This window comes from Caretta caretta, chromosome 11, assembly GCF_965140235.1.
Source record: "Caretta caretta isolate rCarCar2 chromosome 11, rCarCar1.hap1, whole genome shotgun sequence".
Lineage (NCBI taxonomy): Eukaryota > Metazoa > Chordata > Testudines > Cheloniidae > Caretta > Caretta caretta.
Window position 1 is genome coordinate 32,108,347 of NC_134216.1, and position 24,799 is coordinate 32,133,145.

At 42.9% G+C, this 24,799-nt stretch overlaps 1 protein-coding gene across 10 annotated transcripts in view; it reads left to right on the plus strand.

Moving 5' to 3' along the window:
* Positions 1-24,799, plus strand: part of PKP4 (plakophilin 4) — a 256,739-nt gene that overhangs the window by 97,570 nt on the left and 134,370 nt on the right. For 9 of the 10 annotated variants that reach the window (XM_075117855.1, XM_075117858.1, XM_075117857.1 and 6 more), the window contains one exon: positions 5,132-5,244. In XM_075117855.1, coding sequence (XP_074973956.1) covers positions 5,132-5,244 — 113 coding nt within the window. Of the gene's footprint in view, positions 1-3,890; positions 3,913-5,131; positions 5,245-24,799 lie in introns of those variants that run through there. The other variant, XM_075117860.1, reaches the window with a different exon arrangement.

The following is a 24,799-nucleotide window of genomic DNA, read 5'->3' on the forward strand; positions in this document are numbered from 1 at the left end:
TTCTTTACCTCAGGTAGCTAGGTGCAACTGCTGCCTTGCATCTTTGCCACCTGTGTTAGCCATCATTTTCAGGATTCACTTTGGATCTGTCCACCTTGCATAACGCCCATGGCGATATTTCTGACAAGCCTTGTTGGGATTACTCATTGGAGCTATGCCTTACTTCAGATGTTACACCCCTTCCACCATGATGAGGTACAGGTTGGACTTGGGGGGATACTTCCAGTTTGGACAGCAATATTAACCCTTCCATCCTGCTGACCAGGCCAAAAGAAAAGATCTCAGAGAAGGAGATTTTTGCCTTCTGCTTCCTCAGTCTCCTCATCCAGACATCCATAGATCTCGAAGCAGTTGATTTGACACTTAAGATGAAGGCAGCATACTTTCCACCCTGGATCTTACTGGACCTTTCTGGGACAGGTTTTCCCATTTCCTATGTGCATGGCAGGCCATGACCTCAGACAAATGGGTGCCAAACAAGGTGAAATCTGGATATACCCTGCAATTTCTTTAAAATCTCCCTCTGCCCTCAGGACCCTCTCAGGCATCCCTCTCGTGAGTTTGTACTATGACAAGTGCAGACTCTATATTCTTTGGGAACTACAGAAGAAGTGCCTCCTCTTTATTGGGATTATTCCCAATACCCAAAGCCAGAGAAGGCATCAGACCCATTCTTGACCTTCAAAACCTGAACCAAGAAAGTACACCGAGAAAATCAAGTTCCATAAGGTGTTCCTTGCTGTGATTATCCCTTCCCTACATCCAGGACACTGGTTTTCTGCCCTCAATTTACAAGATGCCTACTTCCATGTGGCGATCTATCTTGGTCACAGGAAGTTCCTGAGGTTTGTCTTAGGAGATCATTGCCAATTCACTGTTCTGCCCTTTTGGCCTTTTATCCGTGCTGACAGTTTTTTATCAGATGCATAGCAGTGGTAATAGTCTGCCTCCACCAGAGAGACATCCATGTGTATTCTTACCTAGATGACTGGTTAGTTCAGGGTCGCTCCAACACCAGGTAGAGACTGCTATCCATCAGACTCCATGTTCAGCATCCTGGGCCTGAAAATAAGCAAATAAAAGTCAATGTTATCACCTCTATGAAGAATAGAGTTCGCTGAGGTGGTCCTGGACTCAAATGTTGCCTGAGCCTTTCTGTCTCTTTCCAGATTTCAGATGATATGGGATCTTTGTGCGTCCCTCAAGGACCAGCCACAAACCACTGCGAAGAATTGCCTCTGACTTCTGGGTTACATGACTGCATGTACATATGAGACCCCTTGTGACAGGCTGCACCTCACAGTGGTGTGGGCACAGTTCAAGTCAGTCTATCGCTCTCACATTCACCATCTGAACAAGCTAGTGTGCATCCCAGATGTGGTGTTACCATCTCTGGGCTGGTGGATGAGCCAAGACAACCTGTGCAGGGGATTTCCCTTCTCTCCAACTTCCCTTTCTGTGACTTTGGTAATGGACTCTTCAGCCTTAGGGTGAGAAGCACATCAGGGTGATCATCAGGCTTAAAGTTCGTGAATTGTCCATGAGACCAGGTTACACATAAACATTCTTGAGTTGTGTGCAATATTTTGTGTGTGTCAGCAGTTCCAACCTCCCTCCTAGTGTTCAGGGCAACACTGTCCATTCTGTCACCAACAACACCACAGCGGTGCTTGTTTGTTCATGTAAAAGAAGTGCCAGGTCAAACATCCTCTGCCAGAAGGCAGTCAAACTGCAGAATGTAAGTATAGAGCTCGGTCAGTCTCAGGGCATCTTACTTGCTGGGTGTTTAAAATGGCCAAGCGGATTGCCTGTGCAAGTCCTTCAACTTACACCACAAGTGGTCTCGCAACACAGTAATTCTTGATTTGATATTCTTCATAGGGAATTTCCAGTGGTGGATCTGTTTGCAGCTCAGCAGAACAGGAAGTGTCCCTGGTTCGATTCCAGGCAAGGTCACAGCCCTGGGTCAATATCAGACATTTTCCAGCTTCTATGGGAAAAGAACTTGTTGTATGTATATCTACCAGTGCCCCTGATTCCTAGGGTCATTCTCAAGCTGAAATGAGATGGAGGCAGATGGATCCTTATAGCTCCATCCTGGCCCAGATAGCCATAGTACTCCAACTATGCAAGCTGTCTACTCGAGAACCCTTGCTGTTGCCACTAACTATAGACTTCATCATTCAGAAAGATGGGCGGGTGTTGCACCTGAATCCTCAAGTACTGCACCTCACAGCAAAGTTCCTCAGAGGCTAAATGCAGAGGAGGCACACTGCTCAGTGGCAGTCCAGAATGTTCTCCTTAGTAGCAGAAATTCTTTCACAAAAACTTCTTACCTGAGCAAAGGGAAGCACTTATCCATTTGGGCAGCCTCCCATAATGTGTTCCCAACTCAACTAAAATTGAAACAATTCTGCTATCTCTTGCATTTTAAGGAGTCAGGTCAAGCCCTCAGCTCATTTAGGGTGCATCTCGCTGCTATTTTAGCATTTCTACCCTTGAATCCAGGTTAGAGCTGTTTTTACTAACACTATCCTGACCGGGTTTTTGAAAGGTCTCAATGGGTTGTTCCCACCTATCTGGGATCTAGCACCAACTTGGGATTTGAATTTAGTGTTGTCTGCTCTTATTGACGATCCTTTTGAACCTTTAACTTCCTGCTCGCTTCTATACCTCTCAGTGAAGGTATAGTGGCTGTCACCTCAGTGTTTGGGAGAGCTAAATGCATTTGTCACTTACCTGCTTTACCCCATTTCTACAAAGATATGGTTTGGTTTAGGTCACACCCAAAGTTCCTCTCAAAGGTGATATCTGATTTCTATCTGAATCAGTCTATATACTTAATGGTTTTCTTTCCAAAGCTGCATGCTCACAAGGATGAATGAAGACTGCACGCTCTAGATGTGCGTTGAACTTTGCCTGTTTACTTGGATAGGACAAAGTCCTTTGGGGTGTCTTCCCAGTGCTTGTTTCATATGCAGAACATATATGATAGGTCAACCAGTTACAACATAGCGACTCTCAAAATGAATCACCAGCTGCATCACTTTGTGTTATGCTTTCTGAGGTGTAGGACCTCCTGAAAAGATGAGAGCACCCTCAACCAGGGCACATTCGGCCTCGGCAACATCTGTGACACAAGTTCCTACTGTGGACATCTGCAGAGCAGCAACATGGTCTTCTGTACTACGTTCACCAGACATGCACTGTTTGCTGCTTCAAGAGAAGACACAAATGAAGGAGGACCCTACAGACCCTCTTCTGATGACACTCAGAGCCCTAACACCTAGGATAATTGCTTGGGAGTCACCTACTGTCTAATGGACATATGCATGCACTCAAAGAATCAAAATGGCTACTCACTTTCTTGTAACTGTTGTTCTTTGAGATGTTGCATTTGTCCATTCACAAAGCACCCTCCTTCCCCAATGCCTTGGAGGCTATCATCAGCTTTCCAGTCTGAAGGAACTGAAGGGGGTTAGAGTGATCCTCCCTTTTGCACCCTCCACTCAACATACAAGTTCCTGGGGTGTGTGGGGCCTCCCCTATGGGTACTGCTAGGGAAAACTTTCCAGCACCTGGGCATGAGATGCCAATTTGCCTGCAGTATAATGGACATATGCAACACACCTCAAAGAACAACTGTTATGAGAAAGTGAGTAGCTGTTTTTTTGTTTTTGTTTTCCCAGTAATAATGCTTTTTATTGAAATATATTACCTCCACAGAACCAGACTGACCTTTCCTTCTGCCTAAGAGTCCAGCTAAAAATAGGCCTTCGAATAGTGGAGAGGTACTTTGGGACTGTTAGTGGAGCAGTGTATATATACCCATCCTGCATGGAACTTGAGATAGTTGTATGCATCCCCTAACTACCAACTACTATTCAAATGATTCTGTGGTCACGCAGCAAGGTATGGAACTATATATAGTCTGGCACTATAAAATACATTCAAAGAGCTACAGTTATTTGATAAAAGAAAAGGAGTACTTGTGGCACCTTGGAGACTAACCAATTTATTTGAGCATAAGCTTTCGTGAGCTACATAAGCTTAAGCTTAAAAGCTACAGCTCACTTAAAAGCTCACGAAAGCTTATGCTCAAATAAATTGGTTAGTCTCTAAGGTGCCACAAGTACTCCTTTTCTTTTTGCGAATACAGACTAACACGGCTGTTACTCTGAAACCAGTTATTTGATAAATTACCTTTTAAAAAACACCTCTATATAGTCTGGCTTGCATGCTTAAACACTTTTTAAACAGTGTTTCCGTATTTAAAGAATGCACAATGGATATGGAATTTGAATAGCAAATACTGTACAATTGCTCAGATACAGCCTCTTTGCTTGATTACAAAGCTGTCTAAATACAAGTAAAATGTCTCTTCCTATAATATGGTTTGTTTCCCTTGATGAAGTACAGATTGCAGAGTATAATTTCTATAGAAAATCTCTTTAGCTTGTAATAACAATCTAAAATGCTGTGGTTTAACCTTCTGCATTTTCAGCTATCTCTTGTTAGCACTACATTACACATGACTGCCTTTTTGATAGTGGGGGAGGAGTGATGCTTATACGGTAGAGAACTATAACAAGACTGTCTAGAATTAGAATGCTTTTTTTATAGCTTTCAAAGGTGAAAGACTGTCTCTGCAACATATTTCTGTCAGACTGGAAACTGTACAATAATTTAATCTATTTGGGATTTTTAGTGCAAAAATCACAATGTACTGTAGTTGATGTTTTAACGCTCTACAGTTGAGAATAAGTTGTGCTATTGTGCGATAAGCCTCAGTTACAGACACCACTGAGGAAGGTGTATTGTAAACCACAGTTTGTTAAAGTGCAGCAGCAGGGGAAGATATTGAAAGGGTTGAAATCACAGATTAGATAGAAGCAGACCTGAGCATCTTTTCTTTCTCCTTTTAATAGAAAAGATTAAACCAAAAGTTACTACAAATATTAAAGAGCTATGAAATCACACTGTGTGTATTACTGTGCTTATCGATTATTTCAGCTAGTTAAGAGTCAGACCAAGGCAAAATTTTCATGTATAATGATTAATGTTCCAATATTGATGTACACCAAGTACTTTTAACTCTAGAATGCCTTATTTTTTTATTTTGGAATCACAGGAGCTCCAGTTTCAAAGACTCACCAGAGAGCTGGAGGTGGAAAGGCAAATCGTTGCCAGTCAGCTAGAAAGATGTAGGCTTGGCGCAGAATCACCAAGTATTGCCAGCACAAGGTACGGGCCTTCATGGCTTTATTTTCCACATACCACCAAGTTAAATGTTTTATTCAGTTGTCTTGGGTGCTACGGATAATTATCTTCTATAAAACTTGTTCAGCTTTCATTGCTGTATTCAGCATTCAAAAATGCTGTCTCACTAGAGCTGGTATTAAAAAGGCCTCTTGCTTCATTGATTATCTTTCTCAGCAGTAAATAAAGCTTTAATTTTGCTTGGGTTATCCTAAGTCATAACACAGTAGAGGGGAGAAGTTATCACATTGATTTTATGGACTTGAAAATTAATTATGCTAATTTATTTATTTGCAGCAAATCAGTAAACTAATGTTTCCAATAACTAACTATTGATATAATTTATGAGGGCATAATATTTGTACTGAGTTTGTTTTTTCAAATACTTCTCAGAAATTGTCCAACAGGGAGTACTTCATTTATAAATATTTGCAACCAAGTTAGGATGCTATTTCAACACAAATCTAGACAGCATGCTCACATATAGTACAGTAATAGTGTTGCAACATTTTTTCTGAATAAGGTTATCTAATTTTATTCACCTTTTTAAAAAAGTATTTTCTTTGCATTTTGTTTCTGAAAATTCCTTGTATATGCGCACTTTTGAATATTTTAGTGTAAAACACAACGTATCAATCATTGTCAGTCATCTTTAAAAAACATTTAATTCCGTGTATAGAAGAATTGCAGTCATTACAGTACACTTTTTTGTGTAATTAGAAATGTTTTTGGTTATAAATATGTGTGGGTAATTACACATCCTCCAGAAAATTAGGGGATGGGCAGCCCTTGAAACTGAAGCCTGTTACATTCAGCACTCACTATTAAGGCTCTTAACATGCTCTTTCATTAAATGACTGTACCTGGACTTCCAGTTACAATGAACTTAATAATGAACCTAAGGCCATTTTGAATGTGGGACCCTGAGAACTCATGTCCTCATGTGGCAGTAGAGCTCTAGTTGTTTAGCTTATAAGGCAGTGCAAAGACCCAGCTTTTTTTTTTTTTTTTTTTTTTTTTCCTTCAGGTGTGCACATGTAAGAAAGAGAGAGAAACTGAAAACAGATGGGGACAGTTGAAAAAGATATATATTTCCACATGCAAGGTGTTTTTGTATATATCAAAGCCTTACAGAGTAGAAAAACTAATGTTATGTTAGTAACAATATTGTCAAATGACAGGTGAAATACTTCAAATATGAAATAAGAGATGATCTAAAATGAGTTGTGTCATTGGCCTTACGCTGGGAGAGGTGTTTTTGGCAGGCACAAGAACAATTTGGAAAGACCATAGATATGGGACCATCTTTCCCCAGACTGAAAAAGGGACACCGGGTAAGTGGCGACGCCAGCTTGCCTGAGCTCCACCATGTGTTGCCGTTCACCTCGAGTTGATATCACAGCTGTCATGACTTTTTTGGCAAAAATGGACATTTGTCCCATTTGCTGTTGTCTGAATGTTCCTCTTAGGGCAAGAACAAATGGGGCAAATGCCCAGTTTTGTGAAAAAAGTCATGATGTGAGAGACAGAGCTTAAAAAGGAGACTGTCCCGGCCAAATCTGGACGTATGATCACCCTAGCCATAGAATAAATTTCCACACGTTAAATACACTATCTCCATATAAGGAGATTACTCGAAGTCACTGTTTGAAGAGTAGAGGAACACAAAGGTGAATTCAAAACAAACAGTAATAGGTGTTAAGATGCTCTCTTGGTGAGTGTTAATTATTAGGTTCATTGTAACTGGAAGTTCAAAAAAAAAAAAAAAGAGCAGGGTCTTTGCACTGCCTTATAAGCTAAACAACTAGAGCTCTATTGCCACATGAGGGAATGAGTTCTAAGGGTCCCACATTCAAAATGGCCTGCCTCCAGGTACCTCTCATTAAAGTCCAAGTTCACCTCAGCTGCCAGTCCATTTTAAAGGCAAAGACATTATCTCTTAGACAGGTAAGGCCTCTTAAATGTTGAAGGCTCAAGCCTTTAGGAGTCTTGCAGAAAAACAGTCCATACCTTCATTACATCCAAAATAATCAGGATGTCAGTGCAGGTGTTGAACTGATGTGGTATTATTTATGCAGTGACAAAAGGGTAATATACTTCTATCTCTTACTACCACCTACAAGACAGGAAATCACATTCTGCATTAGACATAAATGCAATTTTATTTATCTTTCGGTTCTTTCCATTGTGGTTTAATAAATGACCATTTACATAATTAAGCTAATGAGGCTGGGGGGGGGGGAATTAGCACTTAAATTAAGACAGTTTGTCTTGGTTTTGGTATATGTAAATAATGAGTCTAGTTAATCTCCAAGCACATACATTTTCTGGGGGTATTTGTGCTATAGTTTTTTCATAGCTAACCGTAAAGGTACTGTACACATTTTATGAGTCTTGTGATGTCTGATTTGAAATATTTGATTGATACTTCACAAAAAAAACTTAATTGAATAGCAATCTAAAGATTTTTGGTATTAATGCTTCATATTTTCAGAGTATGGAATCCAAGATCACCTGTCCAAGGGTATACCCCAAGGAGCTTTCATGGGCAGTTATGGATATCAAATCAGAGGAGTGTTGGTCTTAAATTTTACATTTACACAAACACCAAGCTTCATTCTGACCCCTTTTCTTCTTGCTTTTACAATTGCACTGGACACTGATTGAGGGGGTAATCAGCTGCTACTCAGAGTGTAATGCTATGTTATAGCTCACAGAGGACACTTGGATAAAAATTGTGGATTGGCTATTACATCCTAGAGCCTATGAGATCCACTTCTTTGGTTCATTTATTCTCTGCTATCACCCATTCAATGAAACTGAGAATATGCCGCTTCTAAGAGATGCAAGTGTAACGCCGACAGACCCTGGTCGTTGGCGGGCAGGATCAAACCGGGAACCTCTGGAGCTTAGTGTATGAGCCTCTACCACATGAGCTAAAAGTCAACTGCCTGTTAATTAAGGCTGTAGAGCAGATCTCTCTCTTTCTCTCAATCTCTCAATGGTCTTGGTGCCACTAGATGGGACAGAACATCACACCCAGGAGGTGTGTGGTTTACACAAGCAGCAATTTTTTGGTTAGACAAGATTAGCTTAGTCTTTATTGGCCTGGACAGGGGAAAGCTCCAATTTTAGTTCACCTTCGAGAGCTTCTGCCTTTGTATCTTGAGTTTGTGATTTAAATGTAGTTACTCACATAGTCCAGCCACCAACTAAGAGCATCACTGGTTAGTGAATTCTATACTAATTCAGAACACAAAATTCCCTAACCTAGGTCTTCATGTGTCAGTAAAATGCAATTTTACTAAGCTTAAGAAAATTATTAGCAGTGTCCTAAAGTGTCCTCTATGACTGCCCAAAACAAGTCTTTCACATTTTTGCTACATAAAATACCATCTTCCAATTAAACTTTTTCTAATTAACTCCTTATAAACCTATGTATATTACTGTGTCATTTCTTTTAAATTGGTCACTAACAATAAAGTGTTCTTAAAACAGATACATAACTAATCAATTTATCTGCTAATAAATATTTCCACATGACCCAATATTATTGTACATCGAGGCTGTAAAATCCTGGTCATGCAGAAAAGCAAGATGTGATTAAAATCGGTGGGGCAGAAACAAGTCACATAGGCATGACTGGGAGCAAGGGTCAACTTCCTAGCAGGCAACTGTCTCCATCCCACAATGTCATCTATATCCCATAATTGTTGTGCCTTTTTTAAAAAACCCAAGGACTTGTGCGGCATTCCTTGCTATTCGCCATCTCTGACAGATGCATGGAGCCTGCACAGCTTTGCATTATTGTCATAAGAATTGCAAGCACGGGGTGCACAATCCTCTTCTTTTTGCAGAGCCATAAGAAGAACAAAATCAGTTGGGAGCATGACTGTTTCTTGGCGGGGAGATTCCTGTGAGACCTAGCGAGACCCAATTCAAGGTAGTTGGCATTCACAGAACAGCTGTAGATGCAAAAGCCAGCTGTTTTGGGGGCCAAGAAACAAGCACTGACTAGTGAAATCATGTAATGTAGGCTTGGGATGACTTGCAATAGTTGCAGAACTTTCAGATGCTCAAGGCCACATTCCTGGGTCTGCGTGCTGAGCTGGCCCCAATCCTCCAGCACAGGGACACCCAAATGAGAGTTACACTGACAGTGGAGAAGCAAGTGGCCATTGCACTGTGGAAATTTGCAACTCTGGATTGCTAGCAGTCAGTGGGATATCATTTTAAAGTTGGAAAATCCACAGTGAATTTTCCAAGTGGATCTGTTTTCATGCAAATGTGCAGGCCCATTAATCATCTCCTGGTAGACAATGGTCTTGACAATGTGGAGGACATAGTGGATGGATTTGCAGCAATGGGTTTCCCCAACTGTGGGAGAGCAATAGACAATACGCATATCCCTATTATGGCACCAGACCACCTTGCCACAGAGTGCATCAACACAGGGCTACTTTTCTATTGTTATGCTAGCGTTGGTAGATCTCTAGTGACACTTGGAAAGTGCATGACACTTACATCTTTAAGAATGCAGGACTCTTCAGAAAGAATGCAGGACTCTTCAGAAAGCTACATGCAAGGATGTTCTTCACTGACCAGAGGATTACCATTGGCAATGTTGAAATGCCTTTAGTAATCCTGGGGGACCCAGCCCACCCCTTGTTCCCTTGACTTGTGAAGCTGTACACTAGCCACCTCATAAGCACCAAGTGCCAGGCGCTTCCTCCTGGAAGTAACGCTTAGTGGTTGGAGCTGAGATTAAAGCTGTATGTAGGGTCGGGATTGAGCTGAGGGTAGTGCAGTAACCAAACTCTGGGGACTGGCCAGGGTCAGAACCCAGATCAGAGGCCATGGACAAGCCATGTCAGTACTATAGCCAGAGTCCTGATACAAGTCAAAAGTCCAAGCTAGCGGGTCAGGAGGTAGAAGCAAGGCTGGAGCAAGTCCATAATAGGTTTGGAGGTCAGAGTAGGGCCAGGACAAGGCTGGAACGGGGCTTAGGACAGGCTGGAACAGGGCTTAGGCAAGGCTGGGAGTCGAGAGAGAGTGTTACACTGCAAAGCAGTAGGAGGGTTCCTGGCTGTGTAGTGCTGTTGAACAGACTGATTTGCAGTTTTAGTGGGGTTGGGGAAATACCTGAGCTTGTCGGTCATCTGACACAGGCTCTGCTCAGGGATAGGATGCTGCCACATGACTGGAGACTCTGTGTGGAAGGGTAAGTCAGTGCAGTTGAGTTACTGCTGCATGCCTGAGTGATGATTCACTGCGGCTCTGTTGGAGGGGCAACTATTGAGGTTGTGTCCACCTCCATCTACATCTGCTTCTCCTCCAGTCTAAGGGGAGGAACTATTGAACCCAGGACTCAAGTAAATTCAGGGGGCAACAAATGAGAAAGCAGGGACAGAAGTGAGGGTCACAGGGTCAAAAGCAGGGAGCCAGAGGGGGGACTCCTAGCAGAGGACCCCACTGCTCCTCAAAGGCATTCAGGGAGCCAGTAGATGCGGCCCAGAGGAACTCTGCCCTGATACATAACCCTGATACATGACTTCAGGGAGGAGCAGAAATAGGCCCCACAGTCTCAGAGCACCTCCCTATCCAACAGTCCTCCTTCTCGTATGATGGACAGCCACCTTGGCCAATGCCAGGAGGAAGTTGACAAGGAGATCTCGCGACTTCGTAGGCCAATGGATGGGGTGTGCAAATATCAGGAGATGTGGGGAGAAGTGCAGCCAGAACCTGAGAAGAAGGTTCTGGAGGAGCCAGAAAAGGGGCTGCAACCTTACGCACTCCATGTAAATGTGTGCCAGGGTCTCCCTCATGTTGCAAAAAGGGCAAGTGTGGGCAGGAGGGTGAATTGCACCAAATACATGCCTATGCTCATGGATCCATGAAGGAGTTGCCAACTAATATTCCCAGCGGGCCTAGGGTAGAATACTGACTGGCCCACCAGGGCTCCTCACTGTCCACAGTTGTTAGGAGGTCCTACCACTTGGTATTGAGACAGGACACAAGGATGAGAAAATGAAGAGTATGGAGCACGAATGCATACAGTTGTTTCCTAGGCACGGTTCAGAGACAGACCGGCTGCAGGTCGTGCAGCCGGCTGCAGGTGTTATAGAGTGGGTGGCAAGGCGGGGGAGCTCGCGAGGTAGGGACCCGATGGCGAGGTCCGGAAGGTGGCCAGGGAGTACCCTCCCACGGGAACTGATCAAGTACAGCCCAAGAGGTAAGCAGTAAGGCTACCCTCACCTTCTGGAGTATACCTGGTGGACACAAGGGGTGGAGAGCCCCATGGGCTGACCGAGCACCAGAGGGTCTACCCAGTCCCTCCAGTCATTGTCCAGGAGGCCTCCAATCCTGGTGGCACCAACCTCTGGTGCACCGAGGGGGACACTACCACCTGCACACCGAAATGGGGGTTGTGTAGCAGGGGCTCTGTGAGGAGATCCTCCCTCTCGGCAGTTACCACTGGTCTTGTTGCCAAGACTAGCTTCCAGGTTCTGAGGAGGTCCTGGTAGAAGACCAGCAGCTCAGAGAGGTCACATGAGAGACCCCTCGGATGGAGGTAGAAGAGCTGGTGGTCATATCGGTGCCCTTGGAGGCAGCTAAAGAAGGTATGCACCAACACACTCCATGCCAGACTACCCACCCCACAAAGGAATCTCTGAAAGGCCTGGAAGCGGGAGATGTGGACCTGATTGTGGAGGCAGAGCAGGCCCTGTCCACCTACTGCAGGGGCACTGGAGGAGGGGCAGCTGAGACAGCATCCCTAGTTTGGCTGTGGGTTTGCCTCACACCAAGGAGAGATTCAACTACCGGCTCAGCAGGTGCAGAATGTGCTTTCAGTAGATTGAAGGGCTGCTGGTGTTGTTTAGTCACAAGATTGGATCTGAGTGGAGGAAAAAGAAATCCCAATGATTATAGCTGCCTGCTGTGTACTTCATAATATCTGTGAAGCAAAGGGGGAAAAGTTACTGCTTGCGTGGAGGTGGTGCGGCTGTCTGCAGAGTTTAAAGAGCCAGACACAAGCTCTGTCAGAAGAACTCAATACAGAGCTATATGGATTAGAGAAGCTTTGAAAGAGCACTTTTAATAGTGAGCCATAGTAATGCATTGTGGTATATTGGGCTCTACCTGGCCTTGCTGTTTTGTGCAAAGAAAATTCCGTGCAAGTTAAAAGCAAATACGTGTACATTAATAAATTTATGGAACAGAACTTAACAAGTGGAAAGAACACTGATGTGCATTTTACCTACACAAACAGCAACCCTGGCTCTCCCAGATCACTGTATGTGACTCTCTGGTTCTCCTTTACATCCCCACGGGGTGGAGTGGTCGGGGTAGAGATGCAGCCACTGATACTATATGGAATATTGAAGTGAGGGCTTAAGGAGGTGTTGTAATGGAGTTTTCATGAACTGCAAAGGGGGGCTGGCTTGTTGTTGTTGAACTTGTAGGTCCCCAAGAGTTGGTTGTATTTGTGCTTCCTGCCGGAGAAGACCCATTATGTCCTGGTGCATCTCTCTCCCTTTTCCTGCTGCGATACCTGGGCTTTTCTCCAATCCGCTCTTTCCTTCTCCAGGTTGTCTGCAATGTTCAGCCTCCAGGCCCTTTGCTCATGGTCTGATGCAGCACTGGCTTGCAAAATTTCATTGAACATGTCATCCCGAGTCCTCTCCTTTCTCCTCCTCCTCTGTTTCAGGGGTTCCATAAGTACAGAGGGGGAATCCCTCAAGGCTGCAACAGCTGTAGATAAAATACACAGAGGTACCATTGTCAGTATAGTCATAATGGAAAGTAAAAGTTAAGATTCAGAACTCCCTTCCTTTGCTCCCCTAAACTTTTAAACAAGACATATTTATTGATGCTTCTGCTTCACAGTGCGTGTGGACGGCACCACCAGGGATGAGGAAATGAGGAGGGAATTGCTCGGTTGCATGAAACTATGAATTTAGGGCAATGGTACTGAATACGAGCACCATTTGCCGCAGGCAGTGATGATTTTAGCTAATATCTCACTCCTGAGGGTGACAAAGGTACAGAGAGCACAGGTGCTGCTGGCCTCCCAAAGTCGCCCAGGCCCATATGCTGCTAGCCTGAAAAGTACAATGGTGCCTGCCAAAGTTATCCCCAACTGAGGTGGAGAAAGTGTCTTATGAAGAAAGAAGTAAGACTGCCCTCCCTAGAAAGAAATCATCTGAAGAGGATTGCTGAGTACCTCCGTGACCATTTTATCGAGATGTCTTGGGTGGATTCAAGGGACATCCTTGTGTACATAAACAAACTGCTCTGTTCCTCCCTTCACAACCCCACCCAGGAATGAAAAACATAACAATGCTACTTCTCTCTGTACCGCTACCTTTCCTAGTACAAGTAAATTAATTAAAAGTAACTAGATATATTCTGTTAAAGTTGGCACCATCAGTGCATCATGTAATGGGAAATAGAATTACACAATTATCCGAGGATTCTTCCCCTTTATTTCACCCATGCTTGACTGCCTGGTCTCCCGGTCACATCCCCCCCATCCTCTTCTTCTTTCACTTCCATCTTCTCACTGTTCATGGCAGTGGCCTGTGACTCAGGCTCCTCGGAGGTATCCTTGGTAGTCTGCAGGGTGGTAGTGGGTCTCTGCCACCTATGGCATGGAATTCTTTGTAAAAGTGGCAGGTCTGCAGCTTGGCACTGGATTGCATGTTGGCCTCTCTGGCCTTTTGATATGCCTGATGCAGTTCTTTCACTTTTATGCAGACTTGTTGCTGATCCCATTCATACCCCTTCACCTGCATCCCCCACACAATCTACTCATAGATGTCCATGTTTCTACTGGTCCATAGCTGTGCCTGCACAGTCTCTTCTCCCCACAGGCCCAGGAGATCTAATATCTCCTATGTACTCCAGGCCAGAGAGCATCTGGAGCTGGGCAGCTGCACACAACAATGGAGAGCTGCTAGATGTGCTCGCCACACTGGACAATCAGGAAAAGGCATTTCAAAAATTCTAAGGGCTTTAAAGGAGAAGGGGGCATTGTGACCCCTGGGCAGTTGATTTCACAAGGGTGACCAGAGTATTCAGTGTCTGGTATTGTGTGACAACTGTTGGACGATGTCAGAGTAAACATAAGAAACCTAGTGTCTGCTCTTGTACTGTGTCAACCTCAGTATGTTGACCATGGCTCACTTGGAGAGATGATGGTGCATTGTCTTAACAGGGCGCTTACATCGTGGGAGACAAATTTAAGTGTAGATACATGCACAACTAGGTCAATGCAACCTAACTTTGTGGTGTAGACCAGGCCTAAGTCACAGTGGTGTGCCAGTGACCGAGAGGAGCAGCCCTATTTCAGCTGCATCTCAGAGCCACAAATTTATTAGTATTATGTCACTTGCATGTCAAAAAGTTACCTCTGCCATAGTTTTATTTATACATAGATAATCTGTTAGTGTCTTCAGGTTTTCATTGACACCCTCTGAAATTACAAGAATATTTATTCCTTCCCCACACTACAAAGTTTTGCTGACATTGCTGTGTTGGCTAGGAATGTAGGGAAAAAATGCTGTGCCTGAAACTACACCATCTCCCACCTTCCCTAAATTCTCTATAAGCTGCACAGCCATGCAGCAGCCTATTTAGCACTGCGCAGGCACTCAAGGAACCCGCCCGGGGACCTGCCATGGCTGGGGGAGGCGCGCCCCTCTCCCCAGCCCCAACCTGCTGCGGCCGGACCCGCCACAGCCTTGGCAGCCCTCCCCTGGCCCTAACTCTGCTGCGGCTCAAGCCTGCCACAGCTGGGGCACCAGAACCCAGTCACTTCTCGGGTGGTGCAGCCCGGACCAGACTCAACTACAGCCAGAGCAGCGTGGCCCAGTCCGTACCCAGGCATGGCCAGGGCACCTGGACCGGTCCCAGGCACGGCGCGGACCTGCTGGGGCTGGGGGAAGGGCGCCTATCCTGCAGCCCCAGCTGTGGAGCTGCCCCGGCGGGGAGAGGCACCTTTCTCCCCCAGCCCAGGTGCTGCTGCGGGGAGAGAGAGAGCTGGGGGGAGTCCTCTCTCCCTGCCATAGCCCTGGAGCACCCTCCTGCACCCCAAACCCCCAGCCCGCACCCCAAGCCGGAGCCCTCACAAGGCTGCACCCCAACCTTCTGCCCAAGCCCTGAGCCCCTCCTCCCCGGCCCCACCCCAGAGCCTGCATCCCCAGCTGGAGCCCTCACACCCCTGCACCCCAACCCACTGCCCCAACCCTGAACCCCTCCCACACTCCAAACCCCTCAGCCCCACCCACACCACATGAATTTTGTTATGTGCGCCAATATGAAGGTGATGTGCCACACATCACCTCCATATTGGTGCACATAACAAAATTCATTCCGCACATGGGTGGGAAAAATTAGAGGGAACATGGCACCTTCCCACACACAGCCCTGTACAGATCCATCTATGCCAGCAGAAGAGTGCTTCTGTCTGCTTAGCTAATGTTGGTTGGGGAAGTGGTATTACTGTACTGTACTGACAGAGGAACTCCTGTCAGCTTACATTGTGTCTGTACTAGGCTGTGCCTACAGAGTTTTGCTGGCTTAGGCTCTGGTGTGGAGAGACAGCCTTAGAGACAGAAATGGTACAGCAAAATTGTTTTTGATGGTGTAAATGAGTAATACAAAATATTGAAATATATTGTAAATAATAGATTGGGAAGAAAAGTAATAAGCTTTTCAGTGTACCTGTTCGTTCTTTAAAGACTGTTTCAGTGCAGCAGCAGGTAGGATATTCAGCTTTCCATAATCATACATCTATCAATGCACCTCATTTCTAACCTGCATTACTACTGCAAATTCAGCCCTGGGCTTCTCCTGACCAGAGTCTGTCAGCTTTATCAGATTGTGTGATAATTCTGTGATGCAGACCGAAGTCTATACATACTAGGAAGAGATAATTAAACTTTTATTAAACAGGCTGCCTATGCTGCCAGGTGGAAGGCTTGTTGCATTAACCTGTTGCATCATGTAGCCAGCTCACCATCAAATTAGGCCTGAATAAAGACTTGTAGTGGTTGGGTCATTACAAAACCTAAACCTAATTTCCCCCTACTGTTACTCACATCTTCTTGTCAACTGTCTGAAATGGACCACTCTCATTACCACTACAAAATTTATTTTTCTCCCTTGGTATCCTACTATTAATTGAATTGTTTTGTTAGACTGACCTCACACTTGATAAGGCAACTCCCATCTTTTCATGTATTTAAACCTGCTCCTGTATTTTCCACTCCATGCATCTGATGAAGTGGTTATGTCCAAATAAATTTGTTCGTCTCTAAGGTGCCACAAGGACTCCTCGTTGTTTTTGCTGATACAGGCTAACACAGCTACCACTCTGAAACCTCCCCTCACTAGTTACTGTTTCCATGTAGCTGATGAAAATTGAGTACTGTTGGAAAGTAGAACTCTTAAATTTATTACACCATGTACATATTTTTGTATTTAACTGTAAAGTACTGAATGCACATTTGTTACTGGTAACAACACGAGGTGTAATTTAACCTTTTAACAAAAAGAAAATAAAACCTTGGCTGCACTGTGACAGTACAGTAAATTGTCATCAAATCAACTTTGGAGGCAGTGAATGGTAGAGATACAGACCTCCAGAAGTAGTTTTATTTGGAGCAGTTCACTGAAGCACAGCTCTTCAAGCAACCATTTTTAATTACTTCTCATTGCCATTCTGATTGCAAACAATTTCTGCCACAAGTCAATTTCCTCTGGGATGCAAAAATCCCAATGGTAATGGTCCCCACCAGCTGGAATTAAAAATGTGTATCTAAAAGTCCTGTAGGGCATTTATGCTGACAGAAATTCAGCCAGCATTCCTATTAAACTGAAGCATTCAAGCTAACTCTAACAATCTAATACAGTGGCTATATGAAAACTTTTGATTTTAAACAGAATGGTTTTCATAACTACTAGAATGGTTTGTTTTCTCTGCTGCATGTAATAGATCATTTCCTTTTCCACAATATAAATAAAATATAATGTGCAGATTTATTGTAAAAACAAAAAAAACCTCCAGATGAAGTCAGTAAAATATTACACACCATCAATTGGGTATTAAACATTTTCCTATCAAAGAAACATAAGATACTCTTCATTTATAAAATATCTGTGTGTGTTAATGGTATCATTGCTCTAAGAGTGTCAATGTGTTGAGCAATATAGGTGAGAGCAAGTATACTATAAGGCAAAGTCAAGGGAATCTTGGTCCATCTGAGAAGCAGTAGCATACAAGGCATTCCTGACTTCACCTGATTGTGCCATCCTAGCTGGTATAGGACATTCCACTGCATGCAGCAAGATGTCTCTGCCTGAAAAGCATTCATGCATATCAGGTGGTCTGATTTCCTCAAAGATTCTAGCTATCTAAAAGTATAATTAATGTTTAATTTCTGTATGAATTCAGGATAAAGTTTACTGCTGAGGGCATTCTGTGCCAAAAAAATTAAAATTCTGCACAAAATAATTTAAAATTCTGCAAATTTTATTTCTCAAATAAATGTGGAGGCTCCAACGTGGCATTGGGGAGAACAGGCCACTGGCTGCACTGAGGTGGGAGATCATTGTGCAGCTCCCCCCTGGGACACGGACTCAGTGCTGCACCCAACCCTGACACAGAGCAAGGCCCGGGCGTGCCCCAGAAACACCCCAGGGCCCTGCCCCTCCGTGCCAGGTGCACCAGGTGTGGGCACACAGGTTCAGCAAGGCAGGATCCAAGTGTGGAGGGGCTTAGTATGGGGGGATCCAGGTGTGGGTTGAGAGGGTTCTGTGGAGCAGCCTGGGTGTGGGGTGGATCTGGATGCACAAGGGCTTGTTGGAGGGTTCTGGGTGCAACAGTAATGGGACTCTGCAGGGAGGTCCAGGTGAAGGTGGTTGGGGCTCAGCGGGGCGGTCTTGGTGTGCAAGTGATAGAGCACAGCAGGGGGAGTCCAGATGCTGGGGGAGTGTGGCTCAGTGGGATGGGGATCCAGGTGCAGCTGGTTGGGGCTCAGTAGAGTGTCTCATCCGGGTGGTCCAGGTGCAGGGGGAGTGGGGCCTGTCAGGGGGGTTCTAGGTGTGTGGGGGGTGAGGCTCAGCAGGAAGGTCTGGTTATAAGGGATCTAGATACAAGGGGGTTAGGCAGATGAGGGAGCAGCTCCCTGTGCAGTGATCCCTCCCCCTGCAGCTGAGGAGCAATGGGTGCAGGAAGTGGGTGGAGGGGTAGTTTGCAGAGCTTTCTACAGTCAGGGGAGAAATCTGGGGGTGGGTCTGACCTGGCCCCAGATGCCATGCAGGGGAAGAGGAAGTCCCGTCCTCCCCAGCCCAGACGGGACTAACAGCTGAACCCAGCATTTTTGTACATGGTGCAAGAATTTTATTACAGCAGTAAGATCACAATTATCCAAAAAGTTTAGGAGGAATCAGATTTCTTCAGGTTATCGGAAGTTGCAATGTAGGACTTCCCATATTGGATCCAACAGGTGTTCATCTAGTCCAGTATTCTCTCACATTGACCAGAACAAGATATTTCAGAGGAACATGCCAGAAACCTTGTAGTGGACAATTATGGAATGACTTGCCTGAATCTCCATTATTTAGAGGTTGATACATTTGAGGATTTATAATCCCTTATTTAAACTTCTTAATGTATCTAATGTAACTGTGAATGTTCCAATTTTCCAAATAATTATTGAAATCCTACTAAGCTATAGGATTCAGTAATATCTTGTGACAGTGAGTTCCACAAATTAACTATGTATGGTGTAAAGTTTCTTTTGATTTTCAATTTAATTGAATATCCTCTGTCATAAATATAAAGGGAAGGGTAAACCCCTTTAAAATCCCTCCTGGCCAGAGGAAAACTCCTCTCACCTGTAAAGGGTTAAGAAGCTAAAGATAACCTCGCTGGCACCTGACCAAAATGACCAATGAGGAGACAAGATACTTTCAAAAGCTGGGAGGAGGGAGAGAAACAAGGGGTCTGTGTCTGTCGGTATGCTGCTTTTGCTGGGGATAGAACAGGAATGGAGTCTTAGAACTTTTAGTAAGTAATCTAGCTAGGTATGTGTTAGATTATGATTTCTTTAAATGGCTGAGAAAAGAACTGTGCTGAATAGAATGACTATTTCTGTCTGTGTGTCTTTTTTGTAACTTAAGCTTTTGCCTAGAGGGATTCTCTATGTTTTGAACCTAATTACCCTGTAAGGTATCTAATACCCAGATTTTACAGAGGTGATTCCTTTACCTCTATTTACTTCTATTTCTATTAAAAGTCTTCTTGTAAGAAAACTGAATGCTTTTTCATTGTTCTCAGATCCAAGGGTTTGGGTCTGTGGTCACCTATGCAAATTGGTGAGGATTTTTACCAAACCTTTCCCAGGAAGTGGGATGCAAGGGTTGGGAGGATTTTGGGGGGAAAGACGTGTCCAAACTACGTTTCCCAGTAAACCCAGTTAGAGTTTGGTGGTGGCAGTGGATATTCCAAGGACCAAGGATAAAATTAATTTGTACCTTGGGGAAGTTTTAACCTAAGCTAGTAAAAGTAAGCTTAGGAGGTTTTCATGCAGGTCCCCACATCTGTACCCTAGAGTTCAGAGTGGGGGAGGAACCTTGACATCCTCTTTGTGTATTAAGAATAGATAGCATCCAATTTACCTTTTCCTATACCATTAATTGCTTTGTGTGTGTGCCTTTGTCACTTTTCTATATTGCATCGCTAAGACAAACAGTTCTCACTCTTCAATGTCTTTTCATGTGGAAGTCTCTTATTTTTGTCTCCCATTTCTGGACCCCTTCCACCTCAGATAAAATTTTTAATAAATAGGGTGACCAATATTGAACCCATATTCTATGGGAGAGTGTCATAAACATACAGCTACGGGTAGCATAATATCCCTCCTGAGCAGCTGTATTGAATCTTTACCTGTAAGGGGTTAAGAAGCTCAAATAACCTGGTTGGCATCTGACCAAAAGGACCAATAAGGAAAGAAGATACTTTCAAATTGGAGGAGGGGGGTGGGGGGGGAGGTTTTGTTGCTGCTCTCTTTGTTTGTTCCCTCTCTGGATGGAGAGAGAGACCAGGCGGGTAAAACATCTCCTGAAAACATACCTGAAATGACTCATCTAAAATTACAGAAATTGTAAGTAAGGGCAATGAAATACGTTAGATTATCTTTTTTTAGCTTGTGAATTTTCACTATGCTAAGAGGTAATTTCATTCCTGTTTTGTAACTGGGAAGCAGAGTCAGAGGGGAATCCTCTGTGTTTTAAATCTTTTTATTTACCCTGTAAAGTTACCTTCCATTCTGATTTTACAGGTGTGATTCTTTTACTGTTTTCTTTATAATAAAATTCTTCTTTTAAGAAACTGATTGATTTTCAGTGTTCTAAAAACCATGGGGTTTGGTCTGTGCTCACATTGTAACCAATTGGTTGGTATATTATTCCCAAGGCTCCCCAGGTGAGGGGGGTTGGGGGAATATTTTGGGGAAATAGGGACTCCAGGTGACCCTTTTCTTGAATTTTTGTCTAAATCACTTGGTGGTGGCAGCAATACCGTCCAAGGACAAGGAAAGGATTTGGGGAAGTTTTTAACCTAAACTGGTAGAAATAAGCTTAGGGGGTCTTTCATGTGGGTCCCCACATCTGTACCCCAGAGCTCAGAGTGGGGAGGGAACCCTGACAGAGAGTGTGTACCATTGGTTTATGTAATGGCATTGTAAAGTCTTCAGTGTTCTTTTCTTGTTCCATTCTTTCTACAACCTAATATATAATCTACAAATTGAGCAGAATTTTTCTTTGGCCTGTCTCTTCTTATATGTTTGTACAGTGCTTAACACAGCAGAACCTGGATTTTGATTGAGGTCTTCAAACACTGTTAGGAATACAAATAGTGAATCATAATAACCACTGCAGAATGATGCCCATGTCTGTTTTCTGAGTGGTTACTGTAAATTTAGGATCTAGTCTGTTGTATGAGTAGTTCATATTATTCCTTCCATTGTGCATTACCCTGTGATTGTTGACACCGAATTTCATCTGCCATTATGCTGCCCACTCATCTAGCTTTCTTAGGTCCCTCTGAAGTTCTTAATCTAAATAATCTCATCTGCATATTTTTTCACCTCACCTTTTGTTCGCCTCTTTTTCAGATCATTAATAAAAATATTTAAAACACTGGTCCTAATGCAGATTCTGGGAGCACCTCACTGTTAACCTGTTGCCATGAAGTTCAGGGCTGCCAAAAATAAAATTTGGCACCTCTTGATCTAATTTAGACTCTTACATTTTGAATATATTGGAACTGTATAATTTGTCATTTTGTTTAACATGTATTGGTAGAGGATATTATCTTGATTTTTAAAAAAACAAAACAATCTATTCTACATATTTACTGGACATTTTCATGTAGATGTAGGTGATTTTTTGAATACAGCATTCAAAAGATGAGCTCTGAATGCTAGTTATAAGTAAGCCTAACTTTCTCTAATGGTGCTTGTTTAAAATTATATATTTATGGAATATGTTACAAATAATAGGATTTCCATGAAAAACTAAAATAAAAAACATATTAAAATGTATGTGCTAAATCTGCATGGAAAATATGTCTAGGTTGCGAAACACAGGGTGCTCAGTGTTATTACAGCATATAATGTAGGTCTTCACAAATTCTTTTGTATTTAAAACAAATAAACTACTTGATCTGTTTGGTATTACATTTACACATACTTTAGACCCCTCTACACTGCTAGAGCTGTGTAAAGGGGGCCTTACTATAGACAAGAACCAGGTCCATATTTTCTAATCTCAGGCCATGTTGATGTGTGGGCTGCAAATTTTAAATCAGGAATCAGATGCTGCAAATTCAGGGACATAGTCACATAGTTTATGGTAGCTTCCAAATCTGTATTTTAGCTCTGTTTACAGGGGAATATGTCTTTTGGATTCCAAATATGTTTGAAATATAATTCTTCTTTTCTTAAATATTAAAAGCAAACCCAAATAGCAACTGTTTATATAGACACAAAAATAAATTGTGCTTTACTGCAAAGTAGTATTACTCAATAAACTATCACTCCTTTCCAGTTGTGCTGACTTCATCAATGTTGCTGCATAAACAAATTATTATTTTTTTGTACCTAAAAGGAGACTAAGGACTTTACAGAAACAAGTGGAAATGCACAAAAATTTCTGCCCCACAATGCCTTACAATGCTAAATTACAAAAAGTGAGGGTAACAGAGTGGAGGGGAGTCAGATGGAGGACAGGGCCTACAGCAGTAACTAAGTAAGTAAACTAAACTAAACAAAGACAAGCAAGTTTCCAAACACTAAATATGTTAATGCCAAATGGAAAATGACAAGACTAATGGAGAGAAACAGCAATTTTCTGTTTTCTAAATTATGGCACTTATGAAAAACACTACTGAAATAATTTGCTTTTTTTTTTTTTTAAGTGTTCAGAAAGAATTTCAGGATGCAAATGAATTTCTCGTATGGGAAAATTTTATGTCTCTCTCCAGCCAATGATCTGTAGGCATATTTGTAATGTACATTTAATTGCTTCACAGTTTTCCCCATGGCTATTATTTGCAAATTTTAGCTAAATGAAGATGCAACATCACTGGTAAAACTGTTGTGTCCAGGTTCAATGGATCTGGTTCTTTGGTTCCACCAATAAGTGCTTATACTTTCAGATCCTGAGATCCTAAATTCAATCCCCACAGCAAACACACCAAGAGTATATTGTAGGATTCTGTTTTTCTCTTTATATGCATCAGATTTACATATGTAACATACTCCCCTGTAAAAAGGACAATGCATTCCATGATAATTGTGGTGAGATAAGGCTTTACTAAAGTGCCATTTAAGGACTCTTAATTCATCTTTGGAAATATTTAAAATGCTGATTTCAGAAATAGTTCGTTCATTTATTTATTTATTTGCTTATTTAACATTTATCCTGCAGTAGCACCTAGAGGACTTGGTCAGTTCCCAGCCCCATAATCCTAGGCATTCTACTAACACCATAACCATGAAGACACTCCCTGCATCAGACTTTCCTGTCCAAAAAACTGAAGAATAAAAAGGGCACTGCGAAACTCAAACAGCTTAATGGGACTAAATCGGGGGGCCCAGATAATCTTCATCCAAGAATATTAAAGGAATTGGCACAAGAAATTGCAACCCCATTAGCAAGAATTTTTAATGAATCTGTAAACTCAGGGGTTGTACCGTATGATTGGAGAATTGCTAACATAGTTCCTATTTTTAAGAAAGGGAAAAAACGTGATCCGGGTAATTATAGGCCTGTTAGTTTGACATCTGTAGTATGCAAGGTCTTGGAAAAAATTTTGAAGGAGAAGGTAGTTAAGGACATTGAAGTCAATGGTAAATGGGACAAAATACAACATGGTTTTACAAAAGGTAGATTGTGCCAAACCAACCTGATCTCCTTCTTTGAGAAAGTAACAGATTTTTTTAGACAAAGGAAACGCAGTGGATCTAATTTACCTAGATTTTAGTAAGGCATTTGATACCATGCCACATGGGGAATTATTAGTTAAATTGGATAAGATAGGTATCAATAGGAAAATTGAAAGGTGGATAAGGAATTGGTTAAAGGGGAGACTACAACGGGTCCATCTTGAAAAGTGAGCTGTCAGGCTGGAGGGAGGTTACCAGTGGAGTTCCTCAAGGATCGGTTTGGGGACCAATCTTATTTAATCTTTTTATTACTGACCTTGGCACAAAAAGTGGGAGTGTGCTAATAAAGTTTGCGGATGATACAAAGCTGGGAGGTATTGCCAATTTAGAGAAGGACAGGGATATCCTACAGGAGGATCTGGATGACCTTGTAAACTGGAGTAATAGTAATAGGATGAAATTTAATAGTGAGAAGTGTAAGGTCATGCATTTAGGGATTAATAACAAGAATTTTAGTTATAAGCTAGGGACGCATCAATTAGAAGTAACGGAGGAGGAAAAGGACCTTGGAGTATTGGTTGATCATAGGATGACTATGAGCCGCCAATGCGATATGGCTGTGAAAAAAGCTAATGCGGTCTTGGGATGCATCAGGAGAGGTATTTCCAGTAGGGATAAGGAGGTTTAGTACCGTTACACAAGGCAGTGGTGAGACCTCACCTGGAATACTGTGTGCAGTTCTGATCTCCCATGTTTAAGAAGGATGAATTCAAACTGGAACAGGTACAGAGAAGGGCTACTAGGATGATCCGAGGAATGGAAAACTTGTCTTATGAAAGGAGACTCAGGGCTTGTTTAGCCTAACTAAAAGAAGGTTGAGGGGAGATATGATTGCTCTCTATAAATATATCAGAGGTATAAATACCGGAGAGGGAGAGGAATTATTTAAGCTCAGTACCAGTGTGGACACAAGAACAAATGGATATAAACTGGCCACTAGGAAATTTAGACTAGAAATTAGACTAAGGTTTTTAACCATCAGAGGAGTGAAGTTTTGGAATAGCCTTCCAAGGGAAGCAGTGGGG